The sequence below is a fragment of the Balaenoptera physalus genome (assembly GCF_965194825.1).
Source record: "Balaenoptera physalus genome assembly, chromosome: 10".
Lineage (NCBI taxonomy): Eukaryota > Metazoa > Chordata > Mammalia > Artiodactyla > Balaenopteridae > Balaenoptera > Balaenoptera physalus.
This window is the reverse complement of record NC_138889.1, coordinates 107,744,467-107,762,756: the sequence shown is the minus strand read 5'-3', so window position 1 is coordinate 107,762,756 and position 18,290 is coordinate 107,744,467. Positions and strand designations below refer to the sequence as shown.

The following is an 18,290-nucleotide window of genomic DNA, read 5'->3' as shown; positions in this document are numbered from 1 at the left end:
CAGGGCAGGAAGAGCCACTTTTATCCTTCAGACAAAGAAACTAAGGTTTAAAGCGACTGAGTGCTTTAACTAAGATGCAGAACTGGGAGCCAGTAGGTCGCATGAGCTCAATCGTCTTCCCACTATTGCACCTGCTTTGCTGAGTGAAGGACGGGAGAGCTGATCCCCTACAAGCATCTTTGAAGCCCCGACAGTGGGCACAAGGTTATCTAGCTTCCTTGTGTCCTGAACAAACAATCCTGTTCAACTCACCTGCAGCTTCACAGCGATGACCACTGAGTTAAGGTCTTTGTCCATTTCTTTTAGCATGACAAGTTTCTTCAGGGTCAAGCTGAACAGCCTAGAAAAATTTAGAGAAAGAAGATCGAGTCAAATGTAAGGAACTTATGAGAAAAGTGACAGACAATCTGTTGAGGAAATGCTGCTTTACCTAAAGGAAGAATGTTAGAATGCTGTTTACTGTGTCCACCATCAGTAAAACAGCATCCCTCTTATTTAAATTTTGTACTTGGTAAGTGTCAAAAAGGTACATTATTCCATGAATGTCTGTGGATGCCCCTTTATCGCCAGCCAAAACCAAGATGCCTTTTCACTCCTAATATGTGGGAGCAGTTTCTGGGAGTGGGGAATAGACCAGGGAAGGGCATCAGTGTTTATTTTGCTTGCCCAGTTCCACTTCCACCTTATGTCTAATCACATCTGAAACATTTACAGACGTAAATCTGTAGCAACGAAGAGAAAATCCACACAAACAAAACAGAAACCATTTGGCAGGAAATGCTTTAAATGACCACAAATTCGATTTCAGCCAAACTTTGCTTCAAACATGCAGAAAATCTTCAGTGCCACAATGAGGAAATTCCCCTTAATTAAAAGCAATGGGACTGTCCCTCACTCTGGAGTCTTGGCATCTCTAATGTGACTCGACCTTGGCCTTCCAAGGCAGGGCTACCCTGGGCTTCCAGGAGGAGCTGGGAGGGAAACTGCAGATGCTGGCTTTCTGCTTCTGGTTTGAGTGGTTCAAGTCCTTAAAACATCCTTTTCCCCGGTGAGGTTCTGGAGGATGGAAAGCTGTAGGTGGGATGCTGCCGACCCGAGTCAGGTCCTGAGACCCCGACTTGGTCTGGTGCTCATTTCCCCCGTTCCCCATCGGTCTCACCTCTGGGCCTCCTCCTTACTCTCTAAGCTCCAGTCGCCCTGAATTCATTTCTGTTCCTCGCGTGCCCACTCTCTCACCTCTGGGCCTTCTTCCAAAGGGCAGGGCCCAGTACAGCTGCTCAACAAATATTTGTTAATGAAGTTTAACACTTTCTTAAAACGGCCTCTAGCTAAAACCAGGTGAACAAGAATACATGTTGAAGAAATTCATGTAATTCATGAAAAAAGGGGGACAAATCCAGATCAACAGAACTGAATTCTAATTTTGAATTCACCCTCACCCCAAACACTTGCTAAGATCTGCTAACACGAAGCAAATAAAACTCTTTCTTTCCTTTTGCTTTAAGTCACAATCAAAATCAACTAAAAGAAAGCCTATCAAGTCTTTTCATATATATTATTTCATCCAGACCTCAAAAACACGACTCTGTGTGTGTGTGTGTGTGTGTGTGTGTAGGCAGCGGGGTGGGGTGGGGCAGGGGTCACTGCTCTACCCATATAACAGAAGAGGAAACAGATTCTTTTTTAAAAAATTTTATTTATTTTTGGCTGCGTTGGGTCTTTGTTGCTGCACATGGACTTTTCTCTTGTTGCGGTGAGCGGGGGCTACTCTTTGTTGCGGTGCGCGGGCTTCTCATTGCGGTGGCTTCTCGTTGCAGAGCACCGGCTCTAGGCCCACGGGCTTCAGTAGTTGCCGCACATGGGCTCAGTAGCTGTGGCTCGCGGGCTCTAGAGCACAGGCTCAGTAGTTGTGGCGCACGGGCTTAGTTGCTCCGTGGCATGTACGATCTTCCTGGACCAGGGATCGAACCCGTGTCCCCTGCAGTGGCAGGTGGATTCTTAACCACTGCGCCACCAGGGAAGTCCCAGGAAACACATTCTAAACCGAGTAGTGACTCAGCTAAATTCCCACAGCTAGTAAGTGACAGAGCTGGATTCTAACTCCAATCTCCTTGTGGTAGGCAAATAATATCTCCTAATCCTCAGAACCTGTAAACTTTTTACATGGCAAAAGAGACTCCACAGATGTGATTACATTAAGGTAGGGAGATGATCCTGGATTATCTGGATGGGTCCATTACAATCACAAATCTTTATAAGAGGGAGGCAGGAGGGCCCAAGTCAGAGAATGAGATGTGACCACGGAAGCAGAAGTCGGAGTGATGTGTGGCTGGCTCTGAAGATGGAAGAACCCCAGGGTCAGGGGCCAAGGAATACAGGCAGCCTCTAGAAGCTGGAAAAGGCAAGAAAACCGATGCTCCCTGGAGCCTCCAGAAGAAACGCAGCCTTGCCACCACCTTTATTTTGGCCCAGTGAAACCCATTTTGGACTTCGGATCTCCAGAACTGTGAAAATAAATGTGTGTTTTGTTTTAAGCCACTAAGTCCGTGGTCATTTGTTACAGCAGCTGTAGGCGCTAATACGCTTCTCCTCTGAAGACCTGAGGCCTCCACTACACAGCTGCCTCCTCAGCCAATGACTGGAGCTCCCGCATCTGTGCTCCTAAAACACGCTCAGGTTTGTTAAACTGGAGTCACCACGGTTCATGCTCGCCGCCCCCTCTCCCCGGCCATCAACAGCTACCCACAGCATCACTTGTCTCTCCTTTCCCTTCAGAGTAGAAACGTGCTGGCCCAAAAGGAACTGTGGTTCTGCCAACACCCAAGGGATTATTACATTTCACATAGTTGACTACTAAGAAATGTCACTAACTACACTGTTCAGCTGATTTTCAAGCCTTGTTGGAAAGGAAAGGGAAGGAACACGACTGGGGTGAGCAAATGGAAAAGACTGGGTATGCCCAATTTCGTTCCTCATCTAAGGCTGCTGATTACAAATGCTTCTGATAAGTTAGGTTTTTGTTTGTTTCCAAAGCACCTACAGACGGATGCGCTGGTGCTGAATAAACTCACTGCAAGAAAAAGAAGAGTCACAGGAATAAACTGGGAACACGCGTGTTTCTTCCCCTCTGCTTGTGATCCTTCACCCTCTCACACATTCCACACGTTGAGAGAGCATCTCCTGTACGCCAGGCACTGGGTTAGTGGGTGTTTAGAGGACATGGTCCATAGCCTCATGGAGATTACACAGTCTGGCGGGGAAGACAAGCAACGACTTACGTGACACTCCTTGGCCTCAGCTCTTCTATGTCCCATGAGGCTCTGGACCATCTTTCCTCTTACATAACATATAAAATATTGTAATAGGTAATACGGTGGAATTTTGTTAGGAAGGAAAAACACATCATATACCAATAAATATTTGGTGAATAAATAAACAAACCTTTATGCCACAGCACCTTATGTCAAGAAGAAAGCCAGGGGCTGCCCTGGTGGCGCAGTGGTTAAGAATCTGCCTGACAATGCAGGGGACACGGGTTCGAGCCCTGGTCTGGGAAGATCCCACATGCTGGGGAGCAACTAAGCCCGTGAGCCACAACTACTGAGCCTGCGCGTCTGGAGCCTGTGCTCCGCAATGCGAGAGGCCGCGACATTGAGAGGCCCGCGCACCGCGATGAAGAGTGGCCCCCGCTCGCCACAGCTGGAGAGAGCCCTTGCACAGAAACGAAGACCCAACACAGCCAAAAATAAATAAATAAATTTATTTAAAAAAAATTGTATAAAAGAAGAAAGCCAACAATGATCTAGTACCTTAGGTAACAAAATAATAGCAAGACTGAATGTGTTTAGTGTTCGCTCAGAAACCAGACATGCCACATTGATTTCCATACTATTGGCAATCAGTTCAACAGGTCTTTTTGTTTGTTTTTAATGGTATCACTCAAGGGGATGTGGGGACTTAAATGTATTCTGGTTCTTCAAAGCATAAGAAAATGTGACTCATTAAGCATCTACCATGTACCAGTTGCTTGAGATACATTTCACTATTTCATGTAAGTCTTACAACAATTCTAAGGGGTGGGGTACTCTACATCTTACAGATAAGGATGTTGAGAAGGATTAAGAAACTTGCCCAAGGTCACACAAAAAAGTGGTTGAGCCAAGATGCAAACTTAGGTTTATCTTAGGTCAGAACCCAATTAAAATTAGTACAGGGCACTTATTTGAAGATAAGAAGAAATTATTTTAATTACAAGTAAATATTTTCAACATATATCTTAATATAATAGAAAAACTCTGAGTAAATAAGACACATTTCTCCTTAAACCCACACTCACTCACACAATACTGATTGAAATGGTCCCAGATATAGTTCTGAGGATGACTGAGTCTGGCAAGATGTTCCAACAGAGGTATCTCAACAAGTAAGAGGCTGCGTTAGATGCTGATCCTAGGGTTTTTTGTTACCATATGTTTTATTGGTTGGGCACTTCATATGCAGTAAAAATACAGTACCCAAGGCCTGAAAGAAGAGTCCTTCCCTGACCAGACTCCAGCTTTAATCAGTTTTTCTACAGCAGAAAATAACTTTGCACTAAAATCATAAAGACTGGTAATTCCAAGTGCTAGTGAAGATGTGGACTAACCAGCAGTCCCCTACATGGCTGGTAAGAGTGCAAAATCATACAGATATCTGAGAAACTACCTGGTAGTTTATTAGTAGATATTAAATATATGCCTATTCCTCTGCCCAGGTCCCAAGAGAAGCCGAGAAAAATGAGGGCACAGGCCACACAAAGACAGAATGTTCAGAGCAGCCCTAAACTGGAAACAGCCTAAGTGTCCACTCACAGGATGGACAAACAAATTGTGGCATACAAAGACGACAAGCTACTGATGCATGGGACAACATGGACAAACTTCAAAAACACTGTGCTAAGCTAAAAAAGGCAGACACAAAAGACTATATGATTCCACTCATATGAAGTTCAAGGATAGGTAAGACCAATGCATGGCGATAGGAGCCAGTTCAGTAACTGAGGCAGGTGGAGACATTGACTGGGAAGGGTCATAAGGGAACCCTTTGGGGTGACTGAGACACCCATGACGGTGGCCACATGGATATTCACACCTGCAAAAGTCCACAGAGCTGCTTTATATTCAAGACCCACGCACCACACTGTACACAAACTACACATCAAAAAAAAACTTTTAAGAGCAGAATGAAGGCTTTCGAGTCAGACATAAGCTGGTCTGAATTACAGTTCTGTCATATTACTCTGCCAGTCATCCATCAGCCTACGCTGAGCCAGGCACTGTTCCAGTCACTTGTGATGCATCAGTAAACAAAGCAGACAAAATTCCTGTCATGGAATTTATGTTCTAGAGAAAAGACAGTCAATAACAATAAACATAATTATTAAATAAATTACATAGTATGTTAGATTGTGTTAAAATAGAGCTAGGTGAGGGGGATTGTGAGTGTGAGGCAGAGGAGGGCAGGGAGCGTTGTAATTTTAAGTAAGGTGGTCAGGGTAGGCCTCACTGAGAAGTTCTAGATTAAGGGAAAGAAGTGCAAAGGAGCACACCTGGTCTGCTTGAGAAATATTAAGGCCAGTGGAGCTGAGGCAGAGGGAGCAAGGGTGACAGTGGTGTGGGACAAGGTCAAAGACATGCCTTGTGGGTAGTGGAGCCATGCCAGCCATGCAAAGCCTTGCAAACCACAGTAAGGATTTGGCTCTTACTCTGCAAGAAATGGGGAGCCATTGGCTTTAAGTGAGAGAGACGTGACCTGTTTTACATTTTAATAGGATTCTTTCAGCTGTTCTATTAGGACAGGATGGAGGGAAGCAAAGGGAAAAGGGGAAAAGGGGAAAAGGTTGAGAGTTAGAAAGCAACTGCAGTAGTGCAATCAACAGATGGCAGAGGTTTGGAGGGTAGGGGCAGTGGAGGTGGTGAAAAATGGTTTGAATTTTGGATATATTGTTGAAGATACAGGCTTTTGGGCCTGAACATCTGGAAAGATGGGGTTATTATTAACTGAGATGGGGAAAACTCTGGGCAAAGCAGGTTTTGGGAGTTTAAGATCGAGAGTTCAATTTTGGACATTTTAAATTTGAGATGCCTAGTAGAGATGTTGAGCAGAGAGTTAGATACACAAGTCTGCCTGTGGGCTGGGAACATCAAGACGGAAGTGCGGCATAAAGATGGAATTTAAAATCATGAGGACGAGTGAGTATACAGAGAAGAGGACCAGGATTGAGCCCAAGAATATTTCAACATTAAGACAGAGAGATGAAGAGGATGAACTAGGAAAGGATATGAAGAAGAATTAACCAGTGAGGCAGGGGGAATATCAAACGAACGTGATATTCTAGAAGCCAAGAGGGAATGGTCAGCTGTATCACTTGCTGCTGATGGGTCAAGAGGGGCACTGAAAACTGATCGCTGAATTTAGCGATATGGAAGCCACTGAGGACCTCAACAAGAGCAGTTTCACTGGAAGAGTGAAAACGAAAGCCTAACAGGAATAAATTTAAAAGAGACTGGGAGGAAAGGAACTGGGAGACAGCAAATCTGTTTCAATCTTAGCTCTATCCCTGTATCCTGACTGTAAACTTCCTGTCCAACAGAAATATAGTGCAAGCCACATTTGTAATTTAAATTTCTCCTGATAGCCATATTTTTAAAAAAGTAAAAAGAAAGGTGAAATTAACTTTAATAATATATTTTATTTAACTCAATATATCCAAAATATTATAAACAATATATTAAAATATCAATATATGTAAAAAGAATAATATACCTCGACCAAGTAGGTTTTATCTCAGGAATGCAGGGCTTCCCTGGTGGCACAGTGGTTAAGACTCCACGCTCCCAATGCAGGGGGCCTGGGTTTGACCCCTGGTCAGGGAACTAGATCCCACATGCATGCCACAACTAAGAGTTTGCATGCCGCAACTAAGGAGCCCACCTGCTGCAACTAAGACCCAGTGCAACCAAATAAATTAAGAAAAAAAAAGGTATCTAAGATTAGAATTTATTTTCAGATGATGTGATTATCTATATAGAAAATTTGATGTAATCTTCAAAAAATATTACAATAATAAGTAAGTTTAGAAAAGTTGCAGGAAACAAGATCAATATAATCAATATACAAAAATCAATGGTATTTCTATATACTAGCAACAAATAATTTGAAACTGAAACTTGAAAAAATACAATTTACAACTGCATCCAAAAAAATGACATATACAGGGATAAATCTGACAAATAACGTACAAGACCTGCACACTGAAAATTATAAAACATTGCTGAGAGAAGTTAAAGAAGACCTAAATAGAGAGACATACACTGTTTGAGGTAGATACCCATATAAAAAAAAACGGAATTTCAATTCATACCTTAAATTGTCTACAGAAATTAATTCAAAATGGACTACAAATCTAAATGTAAAACATAAAATTATAAAACTTCTAAGGAAAAAACACAGAAGAAAATATTTGGAACCTTGGGTTAGGCAAAGATTCCTTAGACATGACACCAAAGAACAATCCCTAGAAGAAAAAAATGAGAAAATTGGACTTTGTCAAAATGAATTTGAAAGATGCTATTAAGAGAATGAAAAGACAAGCCATAGAGTGGGATAAAATACTTGCAAATCACCTATTTGATAACAGATTTGTGTCCAGAATATGTAGAGAATTCTCAAGTTTTGATGTTAGGAAAACAAACATCCCAGTGAAAAAAATGGGCAAATGTTTTGATCAAACACTTCACCAAAGAAGGTATACAGAAGGCAAGACATATGAAAAGATGCTCAACCTTATCAGTCATTAGGAAAACGCAAATTACAATCACAATGAGAGACCACTACCTTCCTGTTTGAAAATCTCAATTTAAAAGACTGGTCATTACTCACTGTTGGTGAGGATGTGGAGCAACTGAAACTCACACTGTGGACGGGAATGTAAAATGTACAGTCACTCTGGAAAACAGTTCAGCAGTTCCTTAAAAAGTTATACCGATACCTACCATATGATCCAGTCATTCCACTCCTGTGTATTTACCCAAGAGAAAAGGAAATATATATTCCCATACAAAGAACTGTACCTGAATGTTCACAGCAGCTTTATTTGAAATAGCTCCAAACTAGAAACAACCTAAGTGTCCACCAACAGATGAATGGATAAACAAACTGGTATATCCATACAATGGAATATTACTTAAAGTAAAAAAGGATGAACTACTGACACACATGACATGAATGAACTCAAAATAATTCTGAGTGAAAGAAGCCAAAAAAGAGGTACAAATTATTCTAGAAAATGCAAACCTTTAGTGACAGAAGGCAGACCTGTGGTTACCTTAGGATGGGGACGGGGTGGTGGTGTACAGAAAAGCATTAACTAGAAGTCCTGAGAAAAGGCCTGCTTACAAGATGGGCCCTTGCCTGACATCTGGTACTTGGATCTTGGGAGGGCTTCCAGAACTGGTAAGAGTGGCTCTCTGTGCCTAAACTGTTTTTTACAAATGATGTGGTTTATGCTGAATACATGTTGCCCTCTGGGAGTCTGGAATTTTGGTATGTGCTAGGAAGAGGGTACCCAACTGGCCAGCCCCCAGTAAGAATCTGGGCAGTACGTCTCTAAGGAGCTTCCCTGGTAAGAACATTTCATATGTGTTGTCACAATCCAGTGCTGGAGGAATTATGTCCTGTGTGGCTCCAATGGGTAAGGACTCTTGGAATCTTGCACCTGGTTTCCTCTAGACTTTATCCATACACTTTTCCCCCTGACTTGGCTTTTGTATCCTGTAACTGAAATAAATCATAGCTGTGACTACAACTATATTCTGAGTCCTGTGAGTTCTCCTAAGAATCATCAAACCTGGACTTCCCTGGTGGCGCAGTGGTTAAGAATCCGCCTGCCAATGCAGGGGACACGGGTTCAGGCCCTGGTCTGGGAAGATCCCACATGCCGCGGAGCAACTAAGCCCATGTGCCACAACTACTGAGCCTGCGCTCTACAGCCCACAAGCCACAACTACTGAAGCCCCTGTGCCTAGAGCCCATGCTCCACAACAACAGAAGCCACCACAATGAGAAGCCTGTGCACCGCAATGAAGAGTAACCCCCACTCGCCTCTACTAGAGAAAGCCTGTGCACAGCAACAAAGACCCAATGCAGCCAAAAAAATTAATTAATTAAAAAAAAAATCAAACCTGGCAGTGATCTTGGGGACCCCCGACATACAGGGGGCGGGAAGGAGCAATTACAAAGGGTACATTTGGAGTGATGGATATGTTCATTATCTTCATTGTGGTGATGGTTTCACAGTGTATTTGTGTCAAAAGTTGTCAAATTATACACTTTAAATATGTGCAGTTTATTGTATATCAATTATACTTCGATAAAGCTGTTTTTAAAATTTATTTATATTTTATTTATTTATTTTTGCCTGCATTGGGTCTTGGTTGCTGAGCACGGGTTTTCCCTAGTTGCGGTGAGCGGGGGCTACTCTTCATTGTGGTGTGCGGGCTTCTCCTTGCAGTGGCTTCTCTTGTTGCAGAACACGGGCACTAGGTGCGCAGGCTTCAGTAGTTGTGGCACACGGGCTTAGTTGCTCTGCGGCATGTGGGATCTTCCCAGACCAGCGATTGAACCCGTGTCCCCTGCAATGGCAGGAGGATTCTTAACCACTGCACCACCAGGGAAGTCCAAAGCTGTTTTGTTTTAAAAGGAAGGTTCTACCCAGTGTGCTAGAGTCTGCTAATTGCCTACCCAACATCTATCTTCCCGTTCCTACTTAATAACAGAGCACCAGTTTTTAGCTGAGCATGTTGCTTCCTGAAATAAAATACCACGCTTTCCAGCTTCCTTTGCAGCTAGGTGAGAACACGTGACTGAAATCTGGCCAACGTGTAAGTGGACGTATTAGGTAGGACGTGTGGGAAGATTTTTTTTTAAGGGAGCTCACTCAAGTGACAGGACCCTCTCTCGTCCTTTCTCCTTCTTCTGGTCTGTGATGCAGGCTGATGGCCTGAGCTCCGGCAGCTAACTTGGACCATGAGGAAACTGTGATAATTCAATCCATGTGTCAGGAACGTCAATTAGAGAGGAGCCAGGATCCCTGATGACACCATGGGAGCTGCTCTATCAGCCCTGGACTGTTCACCTCTGGATTTTTTATTTTTTATGTAAGAAAGCAATAAGCCGCTATCTTATATAAATCTTTTCTTATTTTTTGTTATATGCAGGTAAACCTATTCTTTTTTTTTTTTTTAATTTATTTATTTATTTTGGCTGCGTTGGGTCTTCGTTGCTGCACGCAGGCTTTCTCTAGTTGCGGCAAGTGGGCTTCTCATCGCGGTGGCTTCTCTTGCTGCGGAGCACGGGCTCTAGGCACACGGGCTTCAGTAGTTGTGGCATGCAGGCTCAGTAGTTGTGGCTCGTAGGCTCTAGAGTGCAGGCTCAGTAGTTGTGGCACACGGGCTTAGCTGCTCCGCGGCATGTGGGACCTTCCCGGACCAGGGCTCGAACATGTGTCCCCTGCATTGGCAGGCGGATTCTTAACCACTGCGCCACCAGGGAAGTCCCGGTAAACCTATTATTATTATATGGGAATAGATTCCCAAGATGTTAGGACTTTAGTCATCAGCTCCCAGATACTTTTAAGATAACCAGCTGAATTATTCCTAAAGTCCGTTTTAATGGGTGATGCCCTATGAGGAAATCCCGACTCCCATCCTTATGGAAGGAAAGGAAGATTTCTCAAAAGTTGAAGGAAAAAAAGATTCTTTCCATGATCCCTAAAAGAACCAAATCCCTAGTCTTCTGCACTTCAGAGAGCTAACTAGGAATCTCCAGGGAACAGAGGGTTGGAAGCAGGTCCCACAGCACCACTTAGAAGTATGGGAGCTGAATGAAGACCCCTCTGTACCCCACCCTCCTACCCACCTCCTCATCTGGGGATGAGGTGGGAGGGCAGTTCTAGCTAAAAGTCCTTAATCAAAGGGGGTTTCAAATAGAAGGTGTGGCTGGGGTTCCCCAGCTAGTCCACCTCCGGAACGTCAGAGAAAAGCCAGACAGAGAAAGGCACGCCTCTAGGTACTAGAACTCAAAGAAATCAATGGTTTAAAGTAAAACAGTACCACAGAGATGGCTGGAATCCAAAGGACTTATAAAGGAGGATCCCAGGTTATTCAGCTCAAAGACAATCTTGCTCTCTGCAAAGGAATTTTGAAAATATATTGATAACAGGACTTGTTTACTGTCATTTTTAAAGACTCCACTTGGAAATCTTAGTTAAGTCCCTTATTAACAAAATGATAAAACATCACATCAGGGTCCCCTGATTACTCAAAGTGGTCCTTCCTTCCACATCTTGGTCTTTTCCTGATCCCACCCCTTATTTCCTTGTTAGGTAACCCTGGTGACCCCTTTGCCTCAGTTTTCTCACATAAAATGAAGATAACCCTTTCTACTTAATAACACTGTGATCCGGATTAACTGAGAGACTGGAAGGCAGCACAGGGCCTGGCATATGGTGAGATGCAGTAAACGCTACACTTGGACCCATCAGCATTACCATCATCATCATCATCACTCTTACTTGTTTACTGTTTAAGCCTGTGTTTGGTTTGCTCTTCTATGGGATCAACTTCCTTCCAATAAGAGCAGTGAGGCAACTGCCCTTGTAAAGAGGAGGGAGATCCTGGTCTCTACCCTCATTCCCTGCACTGGGCCGTTTCTCTCCCACTTCACGGGCACTCGAGCCCTGGTGGAGAACATCTTCACTGAGATCATCCACAGGAAGGATGAAGTCAGAGGAACACTGACGGCATCTAGAATTGGGTTAAAGACTTTCTCTTTGCCCAGCAGGATCTCCATCAACCATTTACTGTACATCTTCTCTGAACTTCAGCTCTATGCTAGAAGATGTGAGGTACATAGAAACATGAGGCATAATCTCTGCTTTTGAGCAGTTTTTGAGAAGATGGGAATTAAGTATATTGAAAAATTTGCCAACAAATGTAACAGTGCATACATAATACAAGTACTAAATTACATAAAAGAAGATCACGAGTAATTGAGCTGCAGCTTCAGTGAGGATATATATTATTTGAGCCCAAGTAAATTCTCTCAAGAAATTATCTTTAGATCTTATTAGACTAAATCTGAAAGAATAAAAATAAAGCTTGATAACTAGGTAGAAAATGGAACAAAAATATAATAAGAATCTTTTGAAACCTTCTAAATTATTCTAGTTTGTGCTTTGTTGTAAGATAAAAGAGAAACAGCCTTAAGTGCTGTCTACAGATGATCTCCAATCTGCATTTAACAGCTGTTTCAAACTTATCCCCAAGCAAATCAGAACTAGAGGGGGCTCACCAGGAGAGAAACAGTCTCATATTCCATCCCTGGCCCCCATCCCCATTCTGATAGGGTATCAGTGAACAATGAAGTGGCCATATTTTAGACAGAAAAGGGGAAAGAAAGGAGAAACAAAGATCTGGATGAAATAAAAAACTGAAGAGCTAGTCTCTGAGCCAAACTGACGGTCCTCTTGGGACCAGAGCAGATAAATGCTGGACCAGAAGCCAAGTGACCTGGATCATTCTTTTGTCCCAACAAGAAATGGCTGTGTCACGTGAGCAAGTCTCGCTTTTCTCCCCTGCAGTTCTTTAATCCTGAAATGGGAAGAGTGAGCTCTGCCTTCCCCCTACAACAGCATTTATCAGGATAAAGTGCAAATCAATAGAAAAAAATTATGGGAAAGGTTTTTCTTTGTGAGAGTAACTCCATTTCTAAAACTGTCTCCATTTTAACAGGGCGCCTGTAGAAGTCTGCATGAGCTTCAATAACAATAACGTGAAAGGTAAATTTCTGAGCAGTGTATTTTACTGCTTACGAAGTTACTTGACTATGTAGATATTGAAATTATTACTTCACGTGAAATAGCATAATTTTCACTGTGAAACAATTAACTAAGGCATTATTATTTTAAAATGAGTAGCCCTAAAGCAGATTTTTAAAGAGTAAAGCGACTAAATTATCATCCGGAAAGGCACAACTTGGAAGAGATGGGCTGAATGAGATGCAGAGGAGGGTGGATTTTCCAGTGAATGGATAAGAGGAAAAAAGATTTCCTGTCTCTAACTGTCTCGCAAGAAATCAGATGGCACTAGGCATTGTTCAAATGGAGAAACACCAGAGAATGAGAAAAACTTAGACCCAAACAAGAAACAGAACCCAGGAAGATGCTGAGACACATTTTATTCCCCAGCCATCGGATATGACTCTACGAAGCAGAGGAATGTAAGGTTATGAATAAATCCCTAATTTTCAGCTACTCAGCATATGTTTATCTTTGGAGAATAAATGCCAATCACTTGCACATACCAACAAGATTTATAACATTTTCCCCTCTTTCTACAAAGTTCTTGATGATAGTCTTCTGGATAGGAAAACAGGCCTTGAATGTATGGGGAGGTGCAGAGGGGGCTTGCCTATTAAAATCAGACAGGAAAATTCTCAGGTCTGTAGCCCCTTAGTAAGACAGAAGAGACTGAAGTGTACGTTCTCTCATCTATAAAACAGAACTGCCGTGTGAACTAGCAAATGGGAAAGTACCTAGCACAGAGCCTGGCACATCAGAAGTGCTCAAAAAGTGTACATGCCGTCAGCATCGGACAAGTCCTAGTCACTTAAATTACTGTCTCTCATTGTGACAACCCCTTAATCCATGTGTTTCAGTGACAGAGGTAGAGGGCATGTGTGGGAAGAACAAAAACAAACAAACAAAACCCTCTAGGGTGCAGCCAAAAATAACAGGGGCAAGAACCAATAAAATATATGAAAAAAATATATATCATATCCAAGGAGACTCCCAAGGCAGGCATGGTTGAATATTAGGGACTTAGTAATACATGTAATCACATTAATAAGCTCGAGAAAAAATACAATTATTTTATTAGATGTTGAAAAGGGATTTGATCAAATTCAACATGCATTCCTAATTTAAAAAGACCCTTGGGAAAAGAACAATAGACAAATACCTCCTTAACATAAACTTTAAACATATATACTTTCCATATAGTCAGCATCAGGATTGAAGATGAGAGACCAGAGCATTCCTTCTGAAGACAGGAACAATATATAGGCCTATCTCTGCTACTTATATAAAACTGGTCTTAAAAGCTGGCTGAAGTAATTAGAAATAAATGATATAGAAGCTGAAGGAGGAGACAAAACTATCCCATCTGCAGGTGTGTGACTGTGTACTAGAACTCAAGAGAATCAACCAAAAAGCTAGCAGAGTCATTAAGAAAATATCAAAATAAATATATAAAAATCAAAAGTTTGCTTAATGCGGATGCTAACCAATAATTAAATATAATTGGAGGGACTTCCCTGGTGGCATAGTAGTTAAGAAACCGCCTGCCAATGCAGGGGACACGGGTTCCATCCCTGATCCGGGAAGATCCCACATGCCGCGGAGCAACTGGGCCCGTGCGCCACAACTACTGAGCCCATGTGCCTAGACCCTGTGCTCCGCACCAAGAAGCCACCGCAATGAGAAGCCTGCGCACTGCAACGAAGAGTAACCCCTGCTAGCTGCAACTAGAGAAAGCCTGCGGCAGCAACGAAGACCCAATGCAGCCAAAAATAAGTTAATTAATCAAAAATAATAATAAATATAATTGGAAAGTAGGTAGAGATGCTTGCTGCAGTATTCAAGGAGGAAACGATTTCCTAATTAACTTCAAAATGCTTCAGAAGAAAATAAATAGGACAAAATTTTAAAAATTGCTCAAGGTAGGAGATTAATATATATGGGGCTGCACTAAACTCTTCTCTCTACTTTTCTGTAGGTTTTACAAATTTCATAGTAACAAAAAAAAAAAGAAAGAAAGAAAAGAAAAATGCCAAGAAACTTATAGGGACAAAGAATAACGAAGAGAGCTTGACCCAATAGGATATTAACCTGTATTCTAAAGCCAAAGTAATTAAAATACCTTAGTATTGAGAAAAGAATAAACAAAGAGATCAATGGAAGAGAACAGAGTGCAAAATTAGACCCAAGTATAAATAGGAATTTACTGTATGCAAGAAATAGATGAATTACTCAATTAATAAACAGTACTGGAAAACTGGCTAGCTATTTGAACAAAAACAACGATGGATCCCTATCTTATTCCTTACACCAAAGTAAATTTCAGCTGGATTAAAGATTTAAATAGAAAAAAGAAAGCCATAAAAGTAGCAGAAGAAAATATGGACAATTAAAAAAATAATCTTCTGGTGGGGAAAGGCTTTCTAAGCATCACACCAAATCAGAACCCATAAAGGAACTGACTGATACACATAAAAATAGAAAACTTCTATATAGCAAAATCAATAATAAAAAAAGAAATCTAGACATACCCCCCAAAATTTAAAGATTTTAATAACTACAATGAAAAATATTTGTGATATGATAAAATGTCAAATCCTTACTATGCAAAGAGTTATTACAAATCAACAGAAAAAAACAAATACCTCAAAATAAAACTTGGCAAAGAATATTAACAGGCAATTCACAAAGGAAGAAAAAGGAGTGGTGAGAAAAACATAAACAGATATTTAATTTTACTACTAATCAGATAAATACAAATATCAACCATACTGAAAAAATGAGAAAGAGTGACAAGACCCAGGGTTGTGAGAATACGGGAAAAAGGCACTCTAATGTACCGCTGGCAGGAATGAAACCTACTAGCAATTTTCAGTTTTTAGAGAGCAGTTTCATAATAAGTATTAAAATTTTAATATGCATACCTTTTGAAAGTATAATCCCATTTTTAGAAATTTATATAAGAAGATAAATAGAGCAGTACACATAGGGAACTGATTAATAAATATTATATTTATATAAAAAGCAATGTATAGTTACTATAAGGGATGATGTAGATCTATACATATTAAATTGAGAAAACATAATATAATAATTATGGTATAATTCCATTTTTGTTAAATCTCTCACATTCAGTTTTCACACAAATGGAAGATCGTTCAAACAAATTCTGACAGTGGTCATTGCTGGGCAGTGGGATTCCACCTTATTCTTATTTTCTTCTTTAAGTTTTTTGGTATTGTTTACATTTTAAAAACATCTATTTTTCTTACCAAAAAATATATTTCCATTTTAGGAGAAAGATTTTTTAATAGTGATAATTATTAAAACTAGGTGACAGGTACATGGGGGAATCACCATACTATTTTTTCTAGTTTTGAAAATCCATAAATTAAAAAATAAACAATTTGAGTAAAAGAAATAGGCTGAACAGAAATCAGAGGGCCATACAACAGGCACATGAAAAGATGCTCAACATCGCTAATCATCAGGGAAATACAAATCAAAACCACAATGAGATATCACCTCACAACTGTCAGAATGACCATCATCAAAAAGAACACAAATAAAAATGGTGAGGATGTGAAGGGAAGTGAACCCTTGTGCACTGCTGGTGGCAATGTAAATCGGTGCAGCCACTGTGGAAAACAGAATGGAAGTTTCTCAGAAAACTAAAAATAGAACTAGCATATGACCCAGCAATTCCACTCCTGGGTATATATCCAAAAAAACCCCAAAATACTAATTTGAAAAGATACATGCACCGCAATGTTCATAGCAGCATTATTTACAATTGCCAAGATATGGAAGGAACCTAAGTGTCCATCAACAGTGAATGGATAAAGATGTGGTATATATACATACATATATATATATATATATATATATATGTATGTATATATATACAATGGAATACTACTCAGCCATAAAAAAGTGAAACTTTTGCCATCTGCAGCAACATGGATGGACTTGGAGTGTACTATGCTAAGTGAAATAAGCCAGACAGAGAAAGACAAATACTACATGATATCACTTATATGTGCAATCTAAAATATACGACAAACTAGTGAATATAACAAAAAAGAAGCAGACTCACAGATATAGAGAACAAACTAGTGGTTACCAGTGGGGAGAGGAGAGGGGTGGGGCCAATATAGGGGTAGGGGATTAAGAGGTACAAACAATTAGGTATGAAATAAGCTACAAGCATATATTGTACAACATGGGGAATATAGCCAGTATTTTACAACAACTATACATGGAGTATAACCTTTAAAAATTGTGAATCACCATATTGTACACCTGTAACATATAACATTGTACATTAACTATACTTCAATAAAAAAAGAAATCAGAGGGCTATAATCAATCACTAAAAGGCACTTATTTAAAAAGTATCAGGACCTCCCTGGTGATGCAGTGCTTAAGAATCCGCCTGCCAATGCAGGGGACACAGGTTCGAGCCCTGGTCAGGGAAGATCCCACACGCCGCAGAGCAGCTAAGCCCGTGCGCCACAACTACTGAGCCTGTGCTCTAGAGCCCGTGAGCCACAACTACTGAACCCGCATGCCACAACTACTGAAGCCCACACACCTAGAGCCTGTGCTCCGCAACAAGAGAAGCCACCGCAGTAAGAAACCCATGCACCGCAACGAAGAGTAGGCCCTGCTCGCCACAACTACAGAAAGCCCACATGCAGCAACAAAGACCCAACGCAGCCAAAAATAAATAAAAGTAAAATAAATAATTTTAAAAATAAAAAAATTAAAAGTATCTATGGTTTAAATGAGGAAAACAAATCCATAAAACTAATTCTAAGCCCACTCATATAAGGGTAAAGATTAAACAAAGTAGATTAGAATCCCAGAATACTGGAACTGAATACACTATTTCCACTTTACAGGCTCAAAGAGATGAGACATAAAAAACAGAAACCTCTTCAGCCAAATACATTCCCTCCAATTAGTATGGGTATAGATGCTAAATGCTGAATATTATAACAAACCAAACCAAACACATGTTCTCCCCTGCAAAAGTGCGACTTAACGGCTACTTAAAGAAATCAAGGAGAAGCCTAAACCATGTTTTAAATCTCAAATATTTCCCTCACATGTTAAAATTATTGCTCAAATAAAAATATGTAATGAGAATGGTCAATTTGACTCTGTAATGAGTATTTTAACAAAAAACATTTTATCTCACTTTACAAGGAAGAATGAAACTTGAATTACAGCTGAAAAATACTAGATAGGCACTTAACAGGAAGGGAAAGCAGATAGCTAATAAACATATAAAAAGATGCCCAAACCAATCAGTAATAAGGAAAATGCAGATCAAACCACAGGGAGATACTATTTCACTTCCACTGGAGGAGCAAAAATTATAAATCTGACA

General features: G+C 40.8%; 1 protein-coding gene across 1 annotated transcript in view; it reads right to left on the bottom strand.

Moving 5' to 3' along the window:
* The window catches only part of PACS1 (phosphofurin acidic cluster sorting protein 1), a 152,787-nt gene that overhangs the window by 38,019 nt on the left and 96,478 nt on the right, over window positions 1–18,290 (bottom strand). Inside the window, exon 2 of the mRNA XM_082477041.1 lies at window positions 253–340. Within this exon, the coding sequence (XP_082333167.1) occupies window positions 253–340 (88 nt within the window). The remainder of the gene's footprint in view (window positions 1–252; window positions 341–18,290) is intronic.